This window comes from Filicampus tigris, chromosome 20 (assembly GCF_054856515.1).
Source record: "Filicampus tigris isolate MCC_2025a chromosome 20, RoL_Ftig_1.0, whole genome shotgun sequence".
NCBI lineage: Eukaryota > Metazoa > Chordata > Actinopteri > Syngnathiformes > Syngnathidae > Filicampus > Filicampus tigris.
The window spans coordinates 11926055-11951807 of record NC_141236.1 but is presented as its reverse complement, the minus strand read 5'-3'; the positions used below and the strand labels follow the sequence as shown (position 1 = coordinate 11951807).

Genomic DNA, 25753 nt, shown 5'->3' with positions numbered 1-25753 from the left:
TTAAGTGAAATTGACTTTGTAAAGTTAACATAATGTCCTTGTATTCGTATTTGCTTGGCATCAGGAAGCAAGGAAATCCTCGCAAGAATGTGGTGGTCCTCTGCGACATCGTTCAACCTTTGCTGCCCGCTGATCCCTCGTCCGAACTGCGAGACAAGAACAATAATGCCTGCGTTCCAAAAGCCATAAAGAAGATGAGCGTGGCAGGTAACGGCTGCCTCCCCGACGGCGGGCTGACGTTAGCCAGACGCACGCGGGCTGGATGTCCGGCGTGCTTGTGACGGATTGACGACAAGCGAGAACAGTTCTGGCTCCAGCCCGGTGAGGAATATGAAAATGGCAGATACGTGCGGTTAAAGGGGAGCGTTGCCTACCTGCACAGAGTTGCGTAAAGCACACTCTGTGTGCGGCGAGGCAAAAGAGATTTGGAGTGAATAAATCATATTTTCTGGCAATGAAGTGAATTTGAGAGGCAATTTGCAGGTTTAAAACAGCTAGCAAGATATGAATGTGATTCTAAAAGTCTATAGTCTATCCTCACCAAAATGGCAGAGCTAGCAACGCTAAGCTAGCATTAACGCTGTAAAAACGCGGCCGTTAGCCATGGCTGCTAAGTTGGTAGCGTAGACTTATTTGTAATGAACAGTAACACCGCATCAGTTTGACATTTTATTTTCTGGAATGTAGACTCAGCTACAAATCAAAAAGAGGTGATAAAGTTACATGTTGAGCAGAAATGTTGCTAATTCTGCATCAGTTCTGACCCTCCCTTGTTAGCAAACAAGGATACAAGGATGGGAGTAGTATTTTTTTTTTTTTTTTTTGAGGGATATTCCAAAACGATTCCAACAAACATCAGAATCTATTACACATTTATCAAACTTGAAGATTGCTCCAAAAAAGCAGAAAATTAACTTTTTATATCCTAGCACCTATTGGCCAAACCCTCACTATTCCCAGTGATCGGGTCCAGTGCCACCAGTGCGCACGTTTTTTCCTGTCACTATTTCACAACGAGTAAGCAGCAGTACTTTTCAAATTGTCTAACTCCGGACGCTAAATTATCCAGGAAGCTATGACGACTTTTGGTGATATCAATGTCGAAAATCATTGTACATGGATACTCAATCCGAAATTGAACACATTATGTTTCTCTTTCCAGTATTATCTTTACGAGATAAGTCCATAATTGATTTGTGACGCACTCAGGATGAGTCATTTCTTCGCATTCCCCCGGTACCTGACCAGTATGCAGAATGTAGCATTATACCATCTTTGCATTGATACAAAGCAATCATTTCCTAATTTATTGTGCGTGATGTCACCCATCTTCTTTCTAACAATACTACTTTGGTCATGCAGAAAGTGAAGAATTGCTTTCAATGAGTGACGATAATCCTTATCCAGCTTTGACTTGTCATGTAAAATGGTTATATAACTGCCCAAATACAACACATTGTCATATTTCAACATGTCAACAAGAAGCTCAGCATAGTTTAGTGGCCAAAAATGCTGCTGCCCAGACAGTAATAATATAAAATCATCAGTTATCAGTCCCTGGAGAGTAATAATAATAATTTTCAGGTCTTGAGTGAAATTCTCACAGGAAGACATTATTTGTGTTGTCAACAGGGAACTTCAACCGTGACCACTCATAGTCGACCGATATGTCCCGTTGCCATCATACAAAATTTAGTAACTGACGTTTGGTAACATTTGAACATGTTTAAAACACACAAGGGGGGAAAAAAAACAGTTTTAAAAATCAAATATGGCCCCATGCGGACAATTGTTTGTCCACAAAAATGCCACCGTCCAACGAAAAGCATATATCTCTAAATTTTGTGATTAAAATAAAAGAAAAACCTCGGCCTTGATTTCTGTTTTGACAGTGTTGCCATCTTTCCCGCATTATTGGCGCCCGAGCCACTACTTTTAACATAATGAGGCGGAGCTAAAAGGACGCGCTGAATTAAAGAGTTTACGTCAGGAAAGCGCACTGGCCTGCTTTGTGGGAAAAGATGCAAAGCGAAATGTTTCCATCGAACATAAAGCCGATTGCAAAAGTACACAGCCGTAATAAACATTCATTTCACCTTTTGCCAAACGAGCATTTTGGCTCCCAAGTGCTGCTGACTCCACTGCCGACTATAAATCAAAACATACACATCAGCTTTAATACTCCAAAACAACCAGAGATAATAACATTTTTGACGCTAGGGTTGGCACATCTCAGTGGGCAGGTCAGTGCGAGGATTAGCAATTAGGCTAATAATATGGTTTGGCTTCGTAGGCGCTTCAGTGCACTACATCAAGTCAGAGGTTTGGAAATTTACAACTTCGCACTTGCATAACTTCCAGAAAAGTGCATTAATTTCAGCAACCGAGCTTACGATGACAACACAGCCACATGAAGTAGCCAAAAATGCCCGGATTTATTCCTCCTCATATAAATGTTGCCGCTGAGAAGAATTATTCATCACAAGGACCCCAAATCTGCGCCACCATAATCATTCATGATTGAGATATGAGTCTGATCCCAAATTTTTATTATAATGTCAAACGGGGGTTGGGGCCACCGCCGAATCCCAAGCGGCCTATCTAAAAGAAGCTGGCCAGAAAGCATACGCCTCAAGAAAAAAAAAATTGTTTTTTTTTTGTTTTTTTTTTTCCAGCAATGCTCTTGGAAAACAGATGTGGAATGAAAATTAAGGCCAAAAACAACAACAACAACAAAAAATGTGAATCAATTTGAGGGAAGACAGCAAGGAAGTGACAGTCATGTAAGTGAAATGCAGAAAATGGATTATGTCCGATTGTGGCCCCTGGCTTGGGTTGCAAGCGTTTCAGACTTCAGCCTGACTGCACACAATGCAATCGAGTGCTGCCCTCTGCCTTTGGGAAAGCTCACTCGTGCCTTGGTGGAAGCACATGCGGCTTCCGTTTGGGTATCAGAGCGCTTTGATTTGAGCAGGGTGTCAATTGGATTTTGTGTGCCCCTGAGGAAGACATTAGAAATTAGTTCCACCCTTGCCATTGAGTTGGACAATTTAGAGACGCTGTTTATTTTGGGTCGGTGATGCTAAAAAACACATAATTTGTTGCAGCTCTAAAGGGGATTTCTTTCAGACCCACCCATGATAGGCCCAAATCTGCAATATAGCAAGAGCATGTTATTTTTGTACGGTTTTACACTTGTAGGGGCTTGCAGGTGCTTATCTGTTCGCACTTTGTTTTTGTTTTTTTGTGTTTTTTTAGACTTGGAGCTCCGCATCCAGTCTGTTAGAATTGCTACCTGCCTTTTATAAGTACTGGACCGTATACTTGCTAGTGCAAGATGAAGGAAGGGAAAGTCAGAAATGACGGCAACATGTTTTAATGGATGCCACTTCACTGTCAAGCAGTCAGCAAAAGTCTCAGCTTTGTATTTAAGTTTGAAATCATCACATGAGCTTCTGTGTTCACGCCCCTTTAAAAGATAAGTCAACGCAAACATTTTTTTTTTTCAAGAATAAGTGTTAAAGCACTCATTTTTAGCCATCACCGGGGGCGGCCATTTTGTCTTCTGTCGACTGAAAATGACATCACAACTGCTCCCACGGCTGACCTGCTGTCTGAATCTGAGCCGTGATTGGTCGTTGGGAGCAGTTGTGATGTCATTTTCAGTCGACAGCTAAAAACGAGTGCATTTTGCTGCTCAATTTCTATTCCGCAAACGCAAAATGAATCAGAATGCCGTGTTTCAACTAGCGGGCCTGCTGGGGAACATATTCTTGACAAAAAAAAAAAGTTTGGGTCGACTTTCGCTTTAAGAGAAGGAAAGTGTCGGCTTTCACCCGGCTTCCTCGAGCTCCTATCAGGTGTACTTTGAACAGGCCCGTGTTTGACTGAAAGCGCCTTCGCACGGGACGGGTGGGGCGGCGAGAGGCGTGTGTCGCAACAGAGCGGGGGCAAACATTGGGAAACATGCTCAGGCAAAGTATGGGATGGAATGGAATTCTGGAAAGCTGAGAAAAGATTGCCCTCCCTGCCGTATGAGGACGAAGCTGCGTTGAGAGATCGGCCCGACCGCGATGGAGACCCCCAGCGATACCTCCAAAATCCTGGAGAAGGGTCCAGACTACCTTCGAAAGCAAATGGAACTGGAGAGTGAGGTGAAAGGGCCCATGAGTGCAGTGGAGAGACTGGCCGCCAGCAAACCCAACTACGTGAAAAGCCAACAGGTGGTCAACTCCACTCAGGAGCCACTGATCAACTTGGCTTCCGCCTCCAGCTCGGTGTCCTCCAACCGGAGCTCGACGCGCCTCGGGGGGTCCCCGCAGAGCTGCTCCCCGGTGCAGGTACGTCGCTCCAGCTCCAAAAAGCGACCCGACTCCATCCTGCTTTACAGGCAGAAATGCGAACTGCTGAGAGCGCCTGGCAAAGACCGCAAGCATCACATCACTCGTAAACTGCTCCGAAGCTCCGCGAGCAAAACGACGACCTTATGTGAGGCGGCAGAGAAGGAATGTGAGCCTCACGGCGGCGGTGAGGGAGAGCTCGGCACACCTGAGGAATCCGCAAGTGCAACACCGGAGAGTAGGAGGAACGGAGCTAGCGGGAAACTGAATAGTGGTCCGAAGGAGGCGTCCGCTAATCTCCTGAATGTTCCCGTCAGGAGGGGCAAAGGGGTGGGTCGATCCCGCTCGGACATCAGCTCCAGGTACTCCAAGAACTTTGCCGACTTTGACTCCTTCTTCAAGTACTGCGGCCTGGACGGGGATGTCGTCGAGTCTCTGGGTAAGGAGAACTTCTCGGCGCGCTCGGACGAGACGGCCGTCAGGATGCGCAGCGTCAGCGTGTCCACGTCGGACGGCGGCTTTTCCAGGGACAGCGACGACAGCGACGGGCTGCAGGAGGACGTCCTGCGCCAGAAGACCCGCCAGGGAACCTCGGTCATCGAGCGCAACGCAAGGATTATCAAATGGCTGTACAGCTGCAAGAATGCCAGGGAGAGTGGCAAGAAGTTGAGAGACCTGGACTGATTTTCTGCACTGGTTGTCCTCATCGCGGTCACGGATCAACTGGAGCGTATCCCAGTTGACTTTGGACGAATAGCGGGGTACACCCAGGACTGGACTGGACTGACTCCCCAAAACGTATTCAGTCATGCCCCCTGGGGATTGAGGAAAAAAATGGTCCCTGGTTTAAATTTTATCGATCGACATGAAATCGGTTGCTGGGCACATGAAAAATTGTCAAGGAGCCGTGCCGGAACTCAACAACGAGGCCACCGTTTTGGTTTTAAGTGACAATTCTTGGCAAATTCCAGGACTCGTACCAAGTTTGACAGACTCCTACTAGGGAATTGGTTGGGATTGTTGGCAGGTATCCGAGATGCAAAGCGTTTTTACCTACTGGAGGCAGAGCCTGCGCCAAAGCTTGACGAATATTCGGAGGCTTTGCCATACGGTTGTTGTGTCGTCTCACGGTCTGCGCCCCACTGACTCTCATTCTCGGTCCATATGTTTGTTTATGTCTATTGCGTCAGATTGTGCAGCAACACCTGAGCTCCAACTTGCGCCGAGCCCACTGACTCACTGCCTTTTATTTGTCTCGTAAGGCACTCGCCGTACGAGTGTTGACGGGGCGTGCACAAAGAAGCTCCTTATTCATCCGGAGTAACGTTATCACACTAGCCTGTATGCCTGGCTGCATTGTCTCTAAGCCACCCCCCCACCTCCGACTCTGAGCCAGAATTGTTCTTCGCGAAAGGTCGTAATCAGCCGGTAGCGGTGAAACTTCACCTGGCACTTTGTCTCTCCGGCGTGCGTCCAAACGAATCGCATTGATGTATTTCGGCGCACACTGGATAATTTTTCGAAGTCTGACTAACATCCCAGACATGTTATGTCCTGCCCTGTACGCGAGACTTCCTCAGGCTGTTTTTTTTTTCCCCCCAGCTGCTCCTGGTTACTTCACTTTTTTGGTATAAAGGGTATTATATTTTGCCTCCATTTTAAAATTTAGGCTGGCAAACCGTTCACATGCTTAATGAGTACTCCAGGGACTATATAATGCATTTTAGTCAAATGCATTCGTGAGATGATTTTGGGCTTCTTATAACAGCTTCTTTGAGTTTTGCAGCTGGCCGGATCAAATGTCGTCGTTGTCCGTATATGGCCTGACAGGTTGTAGAGTTTCCATCAGTGCTTTAGAACCAGTTAAAGAGTCCTACTTTCAAGAAAAGAGGAAAGCAACAATGGTATACGGTACAAGGGTTCTTCTGTTTTACGACATCGGGACATATGAAGTTTAGTGGTTACAAACGGCCCACAATGTGCCTCTTTGTGCAGCAGTGTAATAATACATTGTCTTGCCGCACAAGAAGCTCAGTGACTGCAGTTTTTTTTATTGGCTTGTTTTATATTTATGGCCTCGATGTCTTTTTAAACAATATCGACTGTCCTTATGACATTTAGAGGTTACTGTGTTGAGCAATAAAATCGTTTGCGCACTGACTGTTTTTCGTTACATCATTTTATATTCCACTGTTTTTAATGCAAACGTTATGCATTATGGCGCATTCCCTCTTACAGATCAATTACTTTCTCCAACCAGATTTCAAATCCATCCTCCCAAGGCCAGTGAGCTGACCCTTGATGACTTTTGCATTTGTCTGTCCTCTGATTGGTTGGTCAGGGTAAAAAATTGTTACAGCCAATTTCGACCTGCAAAGTGCATCTGTAGCAACCTGTGGACATTAATTATTCCTATAATTGTGACGGATGATGGTGGTGATATTAAAATTTGGATTAAGATGGGCAAATGCCCAAGTACCAAATGCACAGCCACCCACTGATCTCGACGATTACTGTATTTGCAACTGCTGCTCATATTATCGGTCTTTTGGAAAAATCATGGTATCTTTACTATTGTTCTTGTAATCTGCATGGGTACTGTATTATATTAAATATGATCATCCCATCCCCCCACAGGACAAACCAAAACAGTAGTACATGTGCGACGTCCTCCGTCACGTGTAGCCGAGAGGATTAAAAGGAGGGGGTGACAAGATTGACAGCTCTGCTTGCCAATCCGCAGCGGCGTTCCGTGTAGCAACAGGGATAAATACCCGCGTTTCGCCCAATCGGAGAGGAGGTGGGCGGAGCTGCGCACGAGTCCTCGGCCGCTGTGTTTACATCCGTGAATATTTCCAGCATCTGAGCGAGAAGAGCAGCGACGTAAAGAAAAGACACAGAAAGGAATTGTCATCTTTTGTCAAGGTTAGTTGGAGTCTTTATTTTGCTTAGAACAATAGCTTTATCGACGGAAAACAAACAGCTGGCCGTTTATTATCGTAAGGAAATGACAGGCTGTGTGTCAGACGAAGTCAGTTCCTGTTTTTCTGTGAAACGAAGGCGAATGTGTTGCTGACAAATATTTTGTTCAATAAAGCTCACGCTCAGCGAACTTGTCGTGGAGCCAAAGCAACCCATTGTCATGGGTTGTAGTCTGTGTGTCGAGTATGTGGTTTGACGACGTCTTTCTGCGTTGTCTCCTCACGTGTGTTGTCATGGTAACGTGCGGTTATTGCCATTTTGTTGTTTACAGGTTCGTGTTTACATTGGTCCTCATAGTAGTCCAGTGCTCACTGATCCAGGCCTCCCCCTAGCTAGGATGCCTTTCTTGGGCAAGGACTGGAGGTCGCCAGGATGGAGCTGGACCAAGACGGAACACGGCTGGAAGAGGATCATCTTCTATGGACACGACATGGACGACATCCACGGAGAGATTGAGTAAGAAGAACCAATTGTAATTATTACATATTGACATCGTTGTTGCCCTTTTAAAATGTACAACCAGTACCATGACAGTCCGACGTGTCGATTGCAGAGGTGGGACTAAGTCACAAAATAGTACACTACTCATAAATTAAAAAAAAAAAAAAAAGCAGGTCATGATAAGTCCCGTCATATGCTATCATCACAACCTATATTTGCATATCAATCAGTCTCTACAGTACTTGTGTTAGTTAGCAATAACTAACACAGTCACAATTTTTTTTTTTTTTTTTTTTTTTTTTTTTTTTTTTTTTTCAGTCGTTTTAGAGCATTGTGACTGTTCATGACTACGGGTATGTTCTGTGGTAATATAACCCTGGAATCCAATGGTGCCCAAACATGGCTACAGATAGATTGAGAGAAGGAAAACTAAGAAAAGCTTTTTTTTTTTTTGGGAGCAGAGCGTGTACGTCATCATTGGGAAGGTATGTCAGCACAATGTTCGTTGAATTGAAGCAAAAAAAAAAAAAAAGTGTCGAAAAGAGTTTCTTTCGTTTCATTATTTTCTAAACACACTTTAGAGATGACTCATTGTTGACATCTGCCTAAATCTTGGGATTTTTAGTCCATTGTGAATGTATTGTCATATTGTTCTCTGCGTTGCGTCAGCGGCAGTGCTAAAGCGGCAATCTCAACGCTGCTAGTCGGTGACGAGTCACAGTGTTGCTATTTTCTTTGGACGGCCTAACGTGACGCCACATTTAGCATGTGAGCAAGCAAAGACCTCGCACTGAAAGGCCCGAGTCACGACATGGCACAATTAGCGCTGACATCATGGCTCCGGGTTGGCACCTCGCCAAGTGGCAGGCAGCTTGACTGCAGGTTTAATGAGCGACATCATTAAGCGAAGGCGCGGACAACCGATCAGGCTGCGAGGCTGAGATGGTTGTGTCATTTAACATTTTGGAGTAGTTTTTCAATAGTTCAATTTACAAGATAAGACAAGATTAGCATAAAGTGGAGTTTATGTCTCTTTCCCAAAAGCTCATAATAAAATACGTTCCAGAGTCAAACTGTGGAAATCATCAAATGGGAATTCACTGTTACAGTCTTGCCCTGCAATATACTATATCGTTGCCAGTGACGAAGTGGTGTCTCCCCGAGTGAAAATGCGTTCCCGGCAAACGCCGTAAATCGAGTGAGACAAGGAGGATTGGTGTTCAGCCCACTCGCTCACCTCAAGGAGGAGTTGAGTGCGCGGTCAGTCGAGCTGAAGCAGTGCGTACACTTGCTGGCCGCTGCCTCAGGTGTTGAGCTTGACAATAAAAGGGGAATGGACACGAGGTGTCAATTGTTGATTCTCTTGGAATTTCGTTTTTGTTGTTGTTTTTTTTATTTGTTCATTTTGGCAGAGCTGTGCTCTCCCTCCTGGAATGTTGACATGGCAATATCCTCCAATTCCTAATGAAAGTCTTCTTTCTCTTTGGCTTTTTTTTCCCCGCACGCGTTCACGCCCTGATCTCGGCTACAAATTCTGGGCTGGCCATACAAACGATAAAACGAGGACATAAACAGGAGTCTGACCCCGCTTTGTACGAATACGCATGAAGCCGTCGGGTCCAGTCGGCCGTGAATGAATCTCTCTTTGGAGGTTAGGCTTGACTAACTGAACATTCCACAGAGGTCATCGGGACCTCGGAGGAGTTTCGGCCCGACAGGTGCGCCGACGACTGATAAAGGCTTAGAGTGGATCTTAACTTGTCTGGAGTTTGTCCACTCGGCGCTCCCTGTTTCTCCACATGCACACTGGCCTTGTGGAACGCTCGGCCGAGAAAGCGGTTAGCAGCTCGGTTGTGGGCAATTTGCATTTCAAGAAGAGGTTTGCGGACAAACGAAATTTATGGGAGTTTCTCATCTGCTGATCATCCCGACTGCTGGCAAAGTCTGCTCGTCACGTCCTAAAATGGACCGTCGTTTCTATTTCCCAACAAGGGATCCAAATTTGTGCAATGGATCTTTTCAAAATGAGAGAAAAAGTATTTTTGGAGAAAATTAAAAAAAAATAATAATCATTGAGGATTAGGTAGTGAATTTTTGACCAGGATACATTTGTTTGTTGTTCTAAAAACAAAAAAAAAGTCAAAGAAAATAATTTCATTTTTAAAGGGAAAAAAATCTGCCTTCTTATCTAGGGAAAGATTTTTTTTTTTTTTTTAATAGATTTCTTTCATGGGAAAAGGTATTTTGGGCAACAGAAAGGATGTATGATATTTTTGTCATTTTTTTAATGAAGTAGAAAAGTGTATTTTCAGAACTTTTCTTTGAGAAATATGTCACTATTTGTCACAAGAAAATTATTTTTTTTTAAGTGGAATTTTTTTTAGAGGAAAGTATATTTTTGGACAATAAAAGCAATTATTTTATTTTCCATGTGACTTAAATCGCCCCTCTTGGAAAGCGCATGCTTCGAGGGAAGCAGATATGCTGTTGTTCAATTTGATGTTTATCGCATTATTCAGTGAGTTACTTATTAAAGCGTTAGAAAAAAAACCCAAAACAATTATTTCGATTCTTGGAAAAGGGAATCTGTGGCACGTGCCTAGAATCTTTTCGCACTTCTCTTCTGCTCTACTTGGAAACCGGAATAACTTTTGCAGACTCTGATGAACAATAACAAGCACAGTTAACCGCTTTCCAATCCAACAGATTCACCTGCGACGACAAGGAAAATCTCTTTGTGGAAGACATTTGTGATCTTGCCAGCGTGAAAAGGAGAAAGGACTTGTACAACCACAATACCAAATCTCAGTGTGAGTTTTTGCAACGATCAGATTGGAGTCCATTCATGGTGATCCGCCCCCAACAAATGTCGTTGTGCCTGTGTAGTTGTTTTCAGGGATAAGTGGATCTACGTGCAGAAAGGCAGCACCAAGGAGGTCAGTGCTGGAATTCGGCATCACCTGACACAGTCAGTGTTACGATTTAAGACGTTTTCAAATATATACACTTAAAAATGAGGTTTGAAATGTGCGGAAAAATCAAGCCAATCTTTCCACTCTCCAACGCTGGGGGCGTGTCCGCTGAATGTGCTGAAACCACTTCCTGCGCCCTCGCCGTGACAACGAGGCGCTCTGACAAGTCCACTCTAGTGCAAAGCCTCAGGCTCCTGTTAGGGGAAAAAAAAAAAAGATTATCTTGCTCTTCTGCCATCCCTCCTAAATTTGTGAAACACTCACATCCAACAACGAGGCGCTCTAAAGCACGATGCCTGCCGATGCATTTTCAGAGCGTCGACTTAGCTGGCTTGCTAGCTAACTGCACATCACAATTGCGCCGGATATTCGCTAACAAGAAGGGAGAACCGAAATGCTGAAAAAAAACAATTTATCGCTATTCCTCCACAATGGCGTACGACATGGTTGTCAATCTTTGCACATTTTTCCAGCAATTATCTTCAAACGTGGATTGTATTTCGCCACAAATGTTTGAATTCACTTGACAGGCTCTTGAATAATCTTGTTTTGATTGCGCACAGCGTCACGGCTATTGCACTCTGGGCGAAGCGCTGAACCGCCTGGACTTTTCCAGCGCCATCCACGACTTGCGGAGATTCAACTATGTGGCAAAAGTGAGCCAGCAGGTCGTCGTTTGGTGCCGCTTGCTCCGTCTTGACGCCGCCTTTCTCCAATGTGCCTCAGCTTTTCCAGCTAATAGCCAGATCCCAGCTGACGTCCTTGAGCGGAGCGGCCCAGAAGAACTATTTCAACATTCTCGAGAAGATTGTGCGCAAGGGTAAGAATGTGATGTTGTGTAGGTTGCGCAATGTTGTGTATTGTAAAATCTTTGGAGCCTTTCAATAATCGGAATTTTTATTTTGGGCTGCGCGCCTTGTCTCCGCCAGTGGTGGAGGACCACTACAATCCACGGCTGGTCAAGGAGCTCCTGCAGGACCTGAGCGCGACGCTGCACAGTCTGACCCTACACGTGGGCCGATGCGTGCTGGTGGGCAACGTCAACGTCTGGCTGTGTCGGCTGGAGAATATTCTCAAGTGGCAGCAGCAGCTCAACGACCTGCAGATACCCAAGGTAGGCGTCCGCTTGTGATGCTAACATGCTAATATTGAAATGTGTGGGGAGTAGGCACTGCTCTGCCGATAGCAAAAAAAAAGCCGCAAGTGGGCCCCAACTTTTGTCTGTTGGCTGTGCAGCAAATGTGCACGGGCATGTCGTTCAGCGACCTGCCGCTGTACATGCAGAACAAGATCCTGTACAACCTCTCCGACGCCTGTGACATCATCAACCTGGGACAGGCCACGCCCACGCTGCACGTCCTCAGCGAGAACCGCACGCTGTGGAAGCGGCTCTGCCATTTCCACTTCTCCGACAAGCAGGTGAGAGCAGCCGCAGTTCCCCACGCTGACCACCGGAGGGCGGCCTTGCTTCAGCGTGGTCACTTGCGTGTCTGCTGATGGCAGTGTTTCCCAAAACTTTCTTGAGCCAAGGCGCCCGTTTTGTTGAACTTGGTGCCTGTTGTCATCACGTGCAGCACTTCTCCAGGAATTTGGTCCTCACCAAGAGCGACAGCGTTGACTGGAAGTTGATGTACTTCACCCTGCAGAAGCGTTACCCCATGAAGGAGCAGTACGGCGACACCTTGCACTTCTGCAAGCATTGTAGCATCCTCTTCTGGAAGGTAATGCCATCATTCGTTTAAAAAAATAAAAAATAATAATAACAAATTGACACACAGGCCACAAGACTTGAATTTGATCTTCATATTTAATGGGTCGTGTTTACGTGATCCCAAAATTTGGTAGCGATTATAGCTTAGCTTGTTAGCTGTCGCAATCGGTCCGGAACACAAACAAAATCCATGGAATGGCCCATTTAAGTCAAGGACTAACGTGTTTGGAGTGCATCCACTTCTTCACGTATAATTGCACAATGTTTGCAAGAAAGACAAAATAACAACGCTGTTGAAGAGATTTGTCAGCCAGCAAGCAGCTGTCATGGGTTCTTCCTCCGGAGTCACACGTTAAGCTCCTCTAAACCGCTCGTGTCAAACTCGAGGCCCGGAGGCCACATCCGACCCGCCGCATCATTTTGTGGCTCACTTAAGCAAATAAAGTGTGTCCACTGAAATGTTTCTTGAGAAATGGATTTGTTCTTTCCATTCTGCCAGAACAGCTGGACCAAAATTGAACATTTTCCTCCCTTTTACAGACATGGCATTTCAGATTTTGTTCTCAAGCTATTTCCAACGCTTTGAATGTATTAATATTGCGCAAAAATAACAACGATGGCGTTGGATGACAGATGAATAGAATCAACTTGTGAAATCATTTATATTGGATATACCGTAAGTTATGATGAGGCTTTTTTGTTTTTTTTGAAAATGGAAAGAGCGAATAATAAACAGCTTCTCACGTTTGCTAGTGGTGTCCCTGTAATATTTCCCGTGTGCCGTCTTTTTCCTCCTCCTCCTCCTTGACCCCCTTCAGGATCGCCACCTGGCCTTGTTGTTCAAGGTACCTTTTGTCCCATCGTGCCTTTTCCGTTTATTTCCCCTGGCTTCGTCTTCCCGAGCATCGTCGTCACATTTGTCATTTTCCCTGACACACTTGCACCTGGCAGACTTTTGAAGTCACCTAAAGCCACCATCATTTTTTATTATAATTATTTTTCTTTTTACCTGTGTTTCTCGTTTCTGAAGGCAAGAGCTAGGATTGGCACAGGTCGTTTTCCATTTCATGGTCATTTGTCGCCATCTTGTGGCCGTGTGGTGAAATATGTTTTCTGCCTCAGGCATTGAATTGTCGTAATAATCAAACGTGGTGGTTTTGTCAGGACTGCGGCCACCCGTGCACCGCCAACGACCCGGACAGCTGCCTTGTGCCCATCTCGCCGCAACACTTCATCGACCTCTTCCGGTTCTAGATGCCTCCTTTCCTTCTGTAGCGTCCAAACCTGTGAGTCTACCAGATCCTAACGTTGTTTACCTTGCATACTAAAGGGCTCCAAATGAGGCGCATTTGAACCTGCGTCTCCATTTTGCGCACAACCGTTACCATGGCGACAGGGAACAATCCGTCGTAGATAGTACATTGCTGATTTTTGCACAAATATAAGCGGAAGGTTAAATACTGTATATAAATATACGTCTACAAAGTGAGCTTTGGTGAAGTGACGAGGAGTACTGTATATTGTGTCGTTTCGGAAGTTTTACGGCGGATCTAGAGAATTGTTATTGATTGATTTAGTCGATTATTCCGCCTAGCTCTCGTCTGACGTTTATGTAACAAATGGGTGTTTTGTAATCGTGGTGATGTTTTTTTTTTTCCTTCCCTGCAATAACCGAGCGCATGCGTCCGTTTACGTTGTCCTAGAACGTTTTGTCACTCTCCATGAAGAGAGAAAAGTGGTCAAATGGAAATGTCAAGTCTTATTTATGGGCACTGGTGAACTTTTGTATCCTTCTTCCAACTTTTTGTAATATTCCTTCCTGTTGCGCGTGTTTCCATGCGACTATTATGACTGTGTGTATGGGACAGGAAGTAGCTTAACTAAAGTATTAAATATTTACCAAAAAAAAAAAAAAAGGAATACAGTGGTGTCATTTTTCAAAAATGAAGTAGTGGAGGTGGTGATTGTTCATATTGTTGATTTATTAACACCAGTGTAAATGCAATTTTGCATTTGTGAGAGTCAAATGGCCGCGTGGTGTAAAAGATTGCAACATAGAAGATGATCATTGGAAGGCTTTTTTTTTCATTCAAGACAAAAAAAAATGGACAAAATGAAAGCATGTGCATATGCATGTTCTCACAATAATTTACTCGGAAATTTTGTGATTGCTCTGTCATGAGAATTTCCGAGAGCATTGCACAAAATGTTAAGCCGCTTGAGACCATATTCGTATTTTTAGAGCATTACCGTTTATTATATATCATAACAGCTGCTATGTTCATATAAAAGGTATCATTTTTAAAAACTAAAACAATGTATTGTTCTTTAAGCATTTGGGGCGGCTCGGATTTGCACCAAACAAAATGAACTTTTTTTTTTTTTTTTATAAGGGTAAATCAAATCTTGTCCTTTTAAAAAAAGACAAAGCAGTTGAGGGGCTTAGTGTTAAGTAACGCAAAATATACATATAAAAAAATCGTGTTTCTATTATGACTCAATATTTTGTCTCTGGCTTCTCCTTCTTTTTTCTTTTTAAGAACAAATATCCTGCCTGTTTTCTACTTATTTTGGCATTCCATTTTATTGTGAAAGCCTCGAAAATTCTTGTGAGAACAGACACGCAAACAGGCCAAACCAAATGAGCGGCGCTCAATGAATCAATAAATTTTTTAAACATGCTCTGCTATTGCTTCAAGGCACTTGACATGATAGAAGACAGTGGCAATGTTTCCAGCGGTACAATCATAAATATTCAGCATGAGATCATTGCATGTACACATACACTACATCGTCTTCCATTTCCATTCGCACAGATGACATAAATAAAACAAAACACATCCGCCTGGTCTTACGGCGCTGCAGCAATCGGAAATAACAGGCCGTTCGAGTCCCTGTAAAGTGAAAATTGAAATGTCTTGTCAATTTTAGCCAAATTTCAATTATTAAAAAAAAAAAAAAAAATTGAACACTGCGGAAAGCGCTGAAACCACGCCCCGCTCAGCTGTCAATCAAATACCACAGTTCGTCCGGAAAAAACGAGCAGCATGAATACGTCCGGCTTGCCATTGGGCTTTTCCACACGGCAACAACGAGGCGCTCTAAAGTGGCCACGCCAGCGTGAAGCCCCTGTCCACACGCTGGCTGTCACATCAGACTTAACAATATATTTATATATTCATCACTTTTCCGCCTTTCTCATTGTAACATACAGACACTCGCGGCCAACAACCAGGCGCTCTAAATTTTCGGCTGCAGTTGAAGCGTTGAAATCAGGACTCTTTGAGCCCTTCCCAGGTGCCGTCCGACACCATCCCCCTGCTCATCCTGCTGATTCCGGCCAGCCGGACTTTGGCGCGTGCCGTCCACGTGACGCCACCGGCGGGGTCCTCGGAGTGCGACAGGTTGGCGTAGCGGGACGTGTCCCCCGTGTCCGGCCGCGGACCCGAAGAGTCGACAAGACGGGGCGAGGGCGAGCCTCCGTTCTGGATGCCGTCCTCCTCCGGGGCATCGTCGTCGTCTTTCCGGGGTCGCGGCGTCTCCCAGCTGTCGGTTTTGTCCGATTTTTTGGCGGGAGAAATCTGTCTCATCGTCATGGTGACGCTTTCCCAGAAGCAAAGAGCTTTGTCAGGCTTCTCCTTCCTGTCCTTCTCACATTTCACTTTCTTGTGACATCTACAAAGAAACCAAAGGAAACGTCAACACGCGTTTGTATTCCAGACATCACCTAATCCTAACCCTCGTTTTCAACCTTACTTGAAGCCCTATTTTGACACCCTAAACCTTGTCTGGAAAACAAACTTGAAATTGTAACCCAAGCTTGGGAACCTTTAACCTTACTTTTAAACCCTAACTTGAATCCTTCATTTGAAACTGCTTAACCCTCACCTTTGAATTTGTGTTTTTTTTTAAACACTTTTCAAAATCTCCTCAGAAGCCTTAACCCCGGCATGAAACCCTAACTTTAAACAATAACCCTGTCTTGAAGCCCCAATTTAAAGATTGTCAAAAATGCTGCATTTGTATCTGAAGCTAAGAAGCTTAGTCAGCTTTTGCAAATGACACTTTGTAAACAGTTTACCCTCGGCGGCCCGCGAGCTTCTCTCCGGTCAACAAGAAGTGTTCGTCGTCTTTCGAGGAGAACATCTTCTTGTCCTTTCTGTCTTTTTTGGCCATCATCTTCTTCACCTTGGCCTCCTGAAACACAAGAAGACATTTACAATGGCTTAGTTTAAAATGACCCAAACATCACTGCTCACTTCCATCAGCCCGTCTATAACATTTTGCATTACGTTAGCAAGCTAGTGGACTTTAGTCCAAAAATATCAATCTTTTTTTTTTTTTTTTGAACATTTTGCTGTTTAATTTTAGTCTCCCGTTTCCTGACAGCAAGTGAGGGGTGTGCTTTACTAAGTTTGAATATGTTTAAAGCATGCGTGAGGGGGTCAAACAATATGAAAACGCGTATCACGGATTGGCTCTGGAACGCATTCCTCGCGATAAACGGGCCTTCTCTGTATGAAAGCCATTTTTCCATCCATTTCGGGGGGCATCACATGACAATTTTAGTAGTGCAGCTCATAAATATGCCACATGAAGCTCTTGCACTCCCTCGAGCCTCAGTGAACTCGTGAGAGATAAGCCGCAAGGTTACGGTACAAACTTTACGGGCTTGAAGGACACTTTTGCTTTTGGTGGTCCTCCTCCACACATCTGCCGGCCTCTGACACAATCAAAACATTCCCACTACTCGGAACACGGTTTTGATGAAGGCCTTTTGGCAGAGACTGCGTCTCGTTGTGTTTGCTTGCGAACAAGACGCTCCTGCGAAGCAAAGCAGTGGACAGTCGTGTGTGTGTGTGTGACGTTCACGGAATGTTTCTGGAATGTTCTGATTAGATAGCAGGAAGGTTTAACAGAACGCGTCCTCCTCCAGGTACAGTTGCATCCCATTCGTGCACCAAAATACCTAGCATCGATTCTCTAGTTACTGTTACGATCATGAAACGTGCCAACTACCAGGAGCACGTAGCTAGCCCTGTTAGCTTAGCTTAGCGTGCTAGCAACTTTTTGGTCTTCAGTTTTGCCCCTCGCACATTCTTTACAGACATGTACCGGCAACTTATTAAAACACACTTTTAAAAACTTCACTCAACCTTCGCCCCTTTTCTCACTCTTGCGTCAAGTTATTTGTCAACCCCACTTGATGTCAGCTGTACAACTGACGCGTGAAACAAGAATCAAACACTGCTTATTGAAACAACAGAATGCTCAACCAAACCATCAAATTTTGCCTAACACTGGTCTGCTTGGTATATGCTAACGTTTTAATGTGGAGCACGGCTAGCAGAAATTAGCACAGCGGCTACACTTGTTTTAAAACCTTCAAACAGCAGCTACTTTAACAGAGAAACAGAGAATACAACAATGCTCGCAGGCTGTGTGGATGGAAAAGATGCCGCGTCCACTTTTGAATCCTAATAAGACGTCGGGGGGAAAAAAAACAAACTTGTAGCCTATTTTGAGCCTTGTTTATGGGCCTTTGGGCCTTATTGTTCCCTTCCAAAGGTCTGCAGCCCCTTAAACAATGTTGCCTTTCCTTCCCTTCTCTGGCCCAACGTACAAACAGCTCGTGAAAAATGTCCTGTCAACAAAGTCACCGACACCCGACTCAATATGCGTGGGACAGAGATCTGGAGATAACTCAGCGTGTACGCAAGTGTCAAAATGCGCCGTTCGGAGATGTGATCGCACTGATTTTACTTTACAAGCACAATCTTTGCCAATAATGACAATTATTATCCTTGAATCAGGACGGTGAGCGGCTCCTGATCAGTAAGGTGACGGACTTTATCCAAGAATAAAGGCAAAGGTAAGGTATTTTGTCCATTCTAGCTGAGTTTTCCTGATTACAATGATGATTTTACATGAGAAACCAGCAGGGAGGGTTTCAACAAAGAGTTAGGATATGTTGGCGTTTGGGTCATGGTGATGGTTTTAAAGTTGAGTTTCAAGCCAGATTTCAAGCGAAGATTAATGTGTCAACACTGGGTTGGAGTTATAAAATTGGAATTCAAGTTTGGGTTTTAAGCCAGGGTTAGTATTTCAAGATAGTGTAACGAATTGGGGTTTCAAAACAGGGTTAAAGGGGGAAACCCAAACACATTTTTTTCAAGAATATGTTCCCAGCAGGCCCATTAGTTGAAACACGGCATTCTGCTGAATGTTGCGTTTGTGGAATATGAGTTAAGCAGCAAAATCCAGCCCTTTTTAGCCATCTCAGGGGGCGGCCATTTTGCCACTTCTGTCGACTGAAAATGACGTCGCACCTGCTCAGGGCTCAGGTAGGGACCAATCATGGCTCAGCTTCAGAAAACAGGTCTGATTGGCATGATTGGTTGTTACCTGAGCCCTGAGCAGTTGTGACGTCATTTTCAGTTGGCGGAAGTGACAAAATGGCCGCCCCCTGAGATAGCTCAATTAACTCGCATATAATAAAATAACGCAATATTTATCAGAATGCCTTGTTTCAACTAGTGGTCTTGCATCAGACATATTCTTGAAAAAAATATGTTTGGGTTGACTTCCCCTTTAAGGTTTGAAAAAAGAATATCAAACAAAGGTGAGGGTTTCAAATCAGGGTGTTCAAATTTAGCCTTGTAGGGTTTCAAGTTAACGTTTCACGTCCGGGTGTCAAAGTAGGGTTTTAATCCTGGTCACACGCCAATGTAAATAAACAAGAAAGGAGCCAGATTAGCAGCGATAGAGTTGTGCTGATGTTAACGCAACGCTGACTGACATGTTTACTGATAAACACTGGCGCCGCCGCAGGGTTCTGCTTTATCTCATCTTGTTCTCATCCGCGAGTGTGTGCGCGTGCGCCCGCCGCGCATGTTGCGCTCGCGCCTGGGCCGAAGTTACGTGCCGTGTCTGCCAAACTCGATGCGTTTTGCTAACGCCGGCCCCGACAAGATGGACGGAATTTGTTTTTGTGACTCCGCCGTGACGGTGGCGTGTGTCGGAAGATAAACTGTGAGACGGGGTGGCTAGCGTAGATAGCGCGCGTCTGCGTTAGCCAGCTCGCCGCAAGCTTGTTTACCTTGGATACGGCTGTGACGGCTTCCTCCTCTTCCTCTCCTTCTTTGTCTTTGTCCTGAAACGCACGCGTGCCAGTTAAGACAAAAGCATCCCCCCCCAAAGCAAACACACACGAGAAACGTGTGTGTATTTGTGCATATGTGTGTGTGTTTCCTGTAAGGAGGGTGCTCGGTTTAGTGGGTCCATTAGACCCTGAACAAAGCTAACACAAAGTACTGTACTGTTGCTTTAAAGCGGAAGTCAAAGCAAACATATATTTTTTTCAAGAATATGTTCCCAGCAGGCCCACTAGTTGAAACAGGGCATTCTGATCAATATTGCGTTTGTGGAATAAGTGTTAATGCATTCATTTTTAGCCGTCTCCGGGGGCGGCCATTTTGTCTTCTGTCAATCACGGCTGTCCTGTTTTCTGAATCGGAGCCGTGATTGGTCACTGTGAGCAGTTGTGATGTCATTTTCAGCCGACAGAAGACAAAATGGCCGCCCCCAGAGACGGCTAAAAATGAGTGCATTAACACTTATTCCACAAACGCAATATTGATCAAAATGCCCCGTTTCAACTAGTGGGCTTGCTTTGAACATATTCTTGGAAAAAAAAAAAATAAATAATAATAATAATCTTTGCGTTGACTTCCACTTCGGTTCCATTGTGCTTCACTCCGCTGCTCATTTTTACAAAGGTCCGTGTTTGACTTCACAACACCAGTAACGCTTTACTTATGTATCGCTTCGGGTGTTGTTTTTCGTGACTGTCTGAAAGAGAGCAAATAAAAGCGCTCATTTCTCCAGACTGTACTCAAACTCAGCAAAAGGATCAAGTTGAGCTCCTAGGAGCGCTCGGGAAGGCCTCCCGCAGCCTCTTGAATTGAACGTAAACGCTGAGAAAGCCAAGTTGCCACAGAGAGAGCCTGGAGGGAACTCTCCGGGGGGGGGGGGGGGGGGGGGCCAAAGACGTGCAAATTCTTATTCTTGCTCAAGTTCGTGCCTTCTGAGCGCTTGCATCTTTTTCGACTGCCGTGACCTCGCTAACAATTGACAGGTGGATGCGTTTCAACTCGTGCTTGACACCTTTGTCATCGTGAATTCAAGGGACTGAAAAAGAAGCAGAGTCCACAAAATCCGTGCGCATGTGTGTCTCTGTATACGGATAAATAGACCGTGCGAGGATCTCATGCGTCACGCGGCGGACGATCGAGAAGACGCAACCGCATCGTTTCCCAGCGTTTTTTTTCAAGTCCTTGTGGTAATGTTGATCAAGCGCGACCTCCCCGGCTCGCCGCCCGCCCCTCCCCCCTTCTTGCGACCCCCACCCTGGGAAAAGCTCCGACTTGCGCCTGTGACTGAGCTGATGCCAGCGGGATTTATTTACCGATATGAGCACCGAGGAGGGATCAGAGCGCCAGTCCAAATTCTCAGGGGAGAAGGACGCCGGGGAGGTCCGACCCGAGAGAGGCAATAAAAGACGGTTCGAGGGTTCAGAGGTTCTATTGTGAAATGTTCGAATGTTGATACAAACTGCCAGGGTGCAAAATGGCTGCGTCAGAGCCCTACCAGAAGAGACGACTTTAAACCTGGTCATAAATACATCAAGAAAAATAGAGCTCTACAATATTGTACTTTATTTAAAAAAAAAACATACTTGTGAATATTGCTCTATTTTGTTTGTGTTGAAATATCCGCTGCTACCCTGCCTACGTTATGTGTTAGCATTAACCCTTTCATGCAAAGTGGTCACTACAGTGGACAGCTATTTAAAAGTTGCTTTCGCCTATATTAATTCAACTAAAAAATGTATTTTCAATAATAACATGAAATCATAATTAATGCATGAAAGGGTTAAAAATATTTGTAAAAATTTAGATGAATGAATATAGGCGAAAGCAACTTTTAAATACCTGTCCACTGTAGTGACCAGTATGCATGAAAAGGTTAAACTAGCAGACGTAGTTCTGCGCTTATATTAAATACAAATGATCATTCTCTTTGTTGTATGTTTAGTTTGCCAGTAAACCTCAATCACCGGGTTTCACCTTTTTCCTGCTTCCCTTTGACACTGATTCACTTCAATTAATCATTGAAAAAGTCCCTCATAATTAAAAAAAAAAAAAAAAAAAAAAAAACTCAACATGCTTTCGCCAAGTCCAGTGATTCCAAGACATAGCACCGTGATGTCTTGTCCACATTTCGAGGTTGTGTTGCACTTCTTAACCTTCAGCTCCTGCCCATCAAATCTTTCCACCTAACAAGCAGTGTAACAAAACCACGCGTAAACCTCCATGGCGGAGGTGAGCCAGGTCACGGGGGAAACTATTTTTCAGCGTATACAATTGAGTTGAGGACCGTCAAAATGACAAGTTACCTTGTAGGAGTGACGGTAGTGCCAGGGCATGTCGTCGTCCTCGGACGCCTCGTCCACCAACACTTTACTCTTGCTTCTCCGGAACATTCTTGGGATTACAAAAATGCCACCGTCAGACCCTTCAAAAAGCTGAAAACAGTCCAAATTCTCTTGCTGCTGTTACCCGGAGAGCAACGCATCCACCTATTGTTCATTCATAAAAGTCGCGTTGCTCGTTTTGTGTGTGTGTGTGTGTGTGTGTGTGCATGTGTGTGTGTGTGTGTGCGCTTGCGCTTGCCGGCTTGGTTGGTGCGTATTTACGTGACCACCTGGGCTGGCTCCTCCTCTCTCCCACATCCCCCGGTGATGTCGTCAAACAACAATAGAGAGTTTTCACCTCTGGACCGGGCCGGAGGGCCGGCGCGTTTTTTTTTTTTTTTTCTTCCGCCGCTTGTTGAGTGATTGAAAAGATACACGAGATAGTCAACATCAAAAACGGGTGAATAAACCAAGAGATGGCATTCATCGACCGCTCGGTGCAGGGGTGGGTCTAGTCGAGTGGCATGCAGGGCCGTCGGCCACCCCAAAATCTATTCGCCTTATCACCTTGAGCCGAAAGCGTTTATGTAGCGGTCGATCTCGTTAACCAGAAACTCTAAACAATATATCATGACTTGCCTGATTGATTTTTAGCGTGTTAATCACAGGACATAAAAATAGCAAAGGAACCCTGTATTTTAGTTTGACTTTACCGTAGTTTGACACACAACCCGCCAACGGTGAACCTTGACCCCGATCAATGTGTTAATCAGTCTCCGTGTTGACGAGTGACCTCGCACGCTCGCCCCCCGGCCCAGCTAAGACCGCTCACCTGACTCCGAGGCCCTTCGGTTCCCGTTGCGCTTGCTACGTGCACTTACAGTAAGTCGGTCAGGAATGCGCATGAAATCCGAGCGCTCGCTTTTAAAGGGGAAGTCAACCCAAACATATATTTTTTTAAGAATATGTTCTATGCGGGCCCACGAGTTGAAACAAGGCATTCTGATTCATTTTGCGTTCATGGAATATAGCAAAATCCAGCCCTTTTTAGTCATCTCAGGTGGCGGCCATTTTGTCACTTGCGTCGACTGAAAATGACATCGCAATTGCTCGGGTGGCGACCAATCACAGCTCAGCTTCAGAAAACAGGTGAGCCGTGACTGGTTGTTACCTGAGCAGCTGTGATCAGTCGACAGAAGTGACAAAATGGCCGCCCCCCTGAGATGGCTAAAAACGAGTGGATTAACTCCACAAACGCAATATTCATCCCAATGCCGTGTTTCAACCAGTGGGCCAGCTGGGAATAAATTCTTGAAAACATTCGAAGCACGCCAACTAAAGATATTTGGAGTTAAGCCGGTGCGCGAGTAGTAGTTCACAATGGCAATATAAATGATGTTTTTTTTTTTTTGTTTTTGTTTTTTTTTATTCGTAGAAAGTCACACCACTTTTGGACTGCATACCACCTGCAAGAGAACAATATCTGAAATGCCCGCAGCCTCGAACGCGCCTTCAGTTCGCTTTTCATCGCTGGCATCTTCGCTCTTTCTCAGCCGTCCCGTTGCCTCGTGGAGACATTCGCCTCTTTGTTGAGAGTAACAAGAGCCTTCTCCCGAAACAGACGCACAATGGACCCCTATGTATGTGTGTGCGTGTGTGTGTGTGTGCGTGTGTGTGGGTGTGAGACCCTCACCTTACCGAGAACCTGACAGTCAGGATCCACAGGTGTGCTACCGGGAATAACAGCAACGACTTTACAGTTGTTGTTTGTTTTTTTGGGGTTTTTTTTGTTGTTTTTTTTTATTTTATTTTTTTTATAAAGTTGGCGTTAATGCCACACTGGTGCAAGGACCCGCGTGGCCCCCCAGCCAGCGAGTGTCTCAGCCACTGGGAAAGATTTGGCCTTTTTCCCAAGCGGCTTAGATCCACAAGTGGGTCAGAACGCAGCGGCCGGCATAATCAGCGAAGCACCTGACGCGAACGACGCCGGCCTTCCGAGTTGTTCTCATTTCAAAATTATTTTTACATTCGGCCGCAACCGTTTAGTAACTTCTTCTTCCAATCATTTTTAGGGTTTAAAAAAAAAAAACACACACCCAAAAAATCAACTAAATGCAGAAAATAAATGTAACATGAAACACTCTCTAATGTTGTACTTATCTACAAAATCCTAACTCATTTTCATGAAATACACATGCAGTCAAGACTCTCTGCAACTTCCAGTAACGACCCAAACTAAAGATTTTTTTTTTTTCATTTGTTCATCTCCGCTGGTTTATAAAAGAACATTTCTGCTGACCGCTAACGCTCACAGTTGACCCTCCTGTGTTATTTTTTCACTCGGTCACAAGAGACAGCATAAAACCACAACTCAGACTAGCTTTCATGGCTAAATGAGTGAAGTAAATGTTTTTTCTCCACACTATAAGCAGAAGTCATGCAAGGGGGGGGGGGTCGTGGGCGCATCATGTGAGCGGGTTAGCTTCACGTTTACGCAAGACGTCGGCGCCGTCAGGGAGGGACGACAGCACGTTTGCGTTGGGGCATCTTACTTTATTTCATTCGTTTCAATGACATTTTTACATTCACAAGTAATACTGCAAATATTCATGTACTTTGATTCTAAATAATAGTAGCATTTTGCTGAGCCAAAACTTCCAAATGGAAGCGTCTCATGTTGTGCAGTAAATAGTAAAGGCCAGCTCCTCACATATTTCTCCTGCTCCTTATCGGCCTTTCAACAAGTAGATAACAGTACAGTCAAGTGGCCTTATCACCATTCACGACACAATACAATCGTACCACCAAATACTACAGGGACATTTTTGCAACAGAAATGACATCACAGCGACACACTAGTCAAAATATGCACAGGACAAACGCGCTTAGGACAATGCTGGAATGTCGACGTTTGCAAGCAAGCATTTCTCAAGGGAATACAGTCGGAAAATGTACAAAACAATTGAGCCTTACTGCGGACCAAACCAAACATTTGCAACAGATGTGGTCAACTTTTGCGAGTTTGTCATTAAAACCGACAATAGTGACAATTCATTTGATTCATTAGTGAGCAGCAGTGGCAATTTTAAGTTGGGCAAGTGAGGTAATGCCCCAACTGATCCAGCAGATGGTGCTGTGGTGAAAAAAAAAAGCACATTTACTTGCTTTTTACTTTTGCACAGGTTACTTTGAAATGTTACTGACAATATTTTCTGATTGTCCATCAAACTCCTAATATTCCCAAAATACGTAATTTTGAAGGAATAGTTCCCAAATTCCTTAGCTGAACTTCCAAAGGAACGGTTTGGGAAATTTACCGGCAAGCGTTCATTTTTGGGTACAAAATCCGTCGAAATCCCCAAAAGAACAGACTCGTTGACAACTAATCAACGTTGCATTCCATATCGATTCTCTGATCACAGTCACGCGTGTTTTTAGTTCTTTTCTGCCGCGTCACAGTAGCGCCCGTCTCCATTTCAGGGTCACTGACCTCAAACGTTGCATGTAAGCTGCTCTTAAAAAGGATGCTTGCTAAGAGGATCTCCCCGACCTCCTTCCCCGCTAATCTCGTCTCAAAATCGAGTGGCGCCTCGTCACTGATGCATCCGAACACCGACACGTCCTACATAAAAGAAAACACACAAACACTTCCTACTCATCTCGGCGCGCAAACCGGGCAACATCCGGGTGAATTTTCAGTCAGAAGTCGCCCGGTCCAGCTCACAACTCAAGCTGGTCGCAGTCGCCCTCTGTCACCTTCTACTAATCTCATCCAGCAAATCAAAGTGATATGTACAATGTCATGTGCAGGTTGGTGCGCGCAAACACACGC

At 44.8% G+C, this 25753-nt stretch overlaps 3 protein-coding genes across 10 annotated transcripts; 2 read left to right on the top strand and 1 right to left on the bottom strand.

The window, feature by feature from the left end:
* Positions 1-192: 192 nt before the first annotated feature.
* On the top strand, positions 193-24348 carry fbxo25 (F-box protein 25). 7 transcript variants are annotated; one of them, XR_015084068.1, is made up of 13 exons: positions 2686-2783; positions 6978-7265; positions 7594-7778; positions 10470-10573; positions 10650-10699; positions 11299-11391; positions 11462-11555; positions 11665-11849; positions 11972-12154; positions 12310-12456; positions 13611-13732; positions 18260-18318; positions 23357-24348. XR_015084068.1 is itself a non-coding variant. In XM_086019875.1 (13 exons), exons 3-12 carry the CDS (start codon positions 7660-7662, stop codon positions 13698-13700), a joined length of 1092 nt encoding a protein of 363 aa, XP_085876001.1. In that variant the 5' UTR covers positions 2686-2783; positions 6978-7265; positions 7594-7659; the 3' UTR covers positions 13701-13732; positions 23357-23375. The 7 variants fall into 7 exon arrangements, 6 of the variants coding, with proteins under 6 accessions (XP_085875999.1, XP_085876001.1, XP_085876000.1 ...); XM_086019875.1 differs by lacking the exon at positions 18260-18318 and adding an exon at positions 13265-13291 and having other exon boundaries at positions 23357-23375; XM_086019874.1 differs by lacking the exons at positions 18260-18318; positions 23357-24348 and adding exons at positions 13265-13291; positions 18076-18157.
* Positions 2772-6500, top strand: fam110c (family with sequence similarity 110 member C). Its single transcript, XM_086019879.1, has one exon. It carries the CDS (start codon positions 4074-4076, stop codon positions 5022-5024), a length of 951 nt encoding a protein of 316 aa, XP_085876005.1. The 5' UTR covers positions 2772-4073; the 3' UTR covers positions 5025-6500.
* Positions 14408-22190, bottom strand: LOC147128383 (testis development-related protein). Of its 2 annotated transcripts, XM_086019880.1 has the most exons (4): positions 21904-22185; positions 19546-19599; positions 16528-16643; positions 14408-16121 (listed from the first exon to the last, which is right to left on the bottom strand). In XM_086019880.1, the coding sequence occupies exons 1-4, from the start codon at positions 21988-21990 to the stop codon at positions 15719-15721; spliced, it is 660 nt and encodes a 219-aa protein (XP_085876006.1). In that variant the 5' UTR covers positions 21991-22185; the 3' UTR covers positions 14408-15718. The 2 variants fall into 2 exon arrangements, with proteins under 2 accessions (XP_085876006.1, XP_085876007.1); XM_086019881.1 differs by lacking the exon at positions 19546-19599 and having other exon boundaries at positions 21904-22190.
* Positions 24349-25753: the final 1405 nt, after the last annotated feature.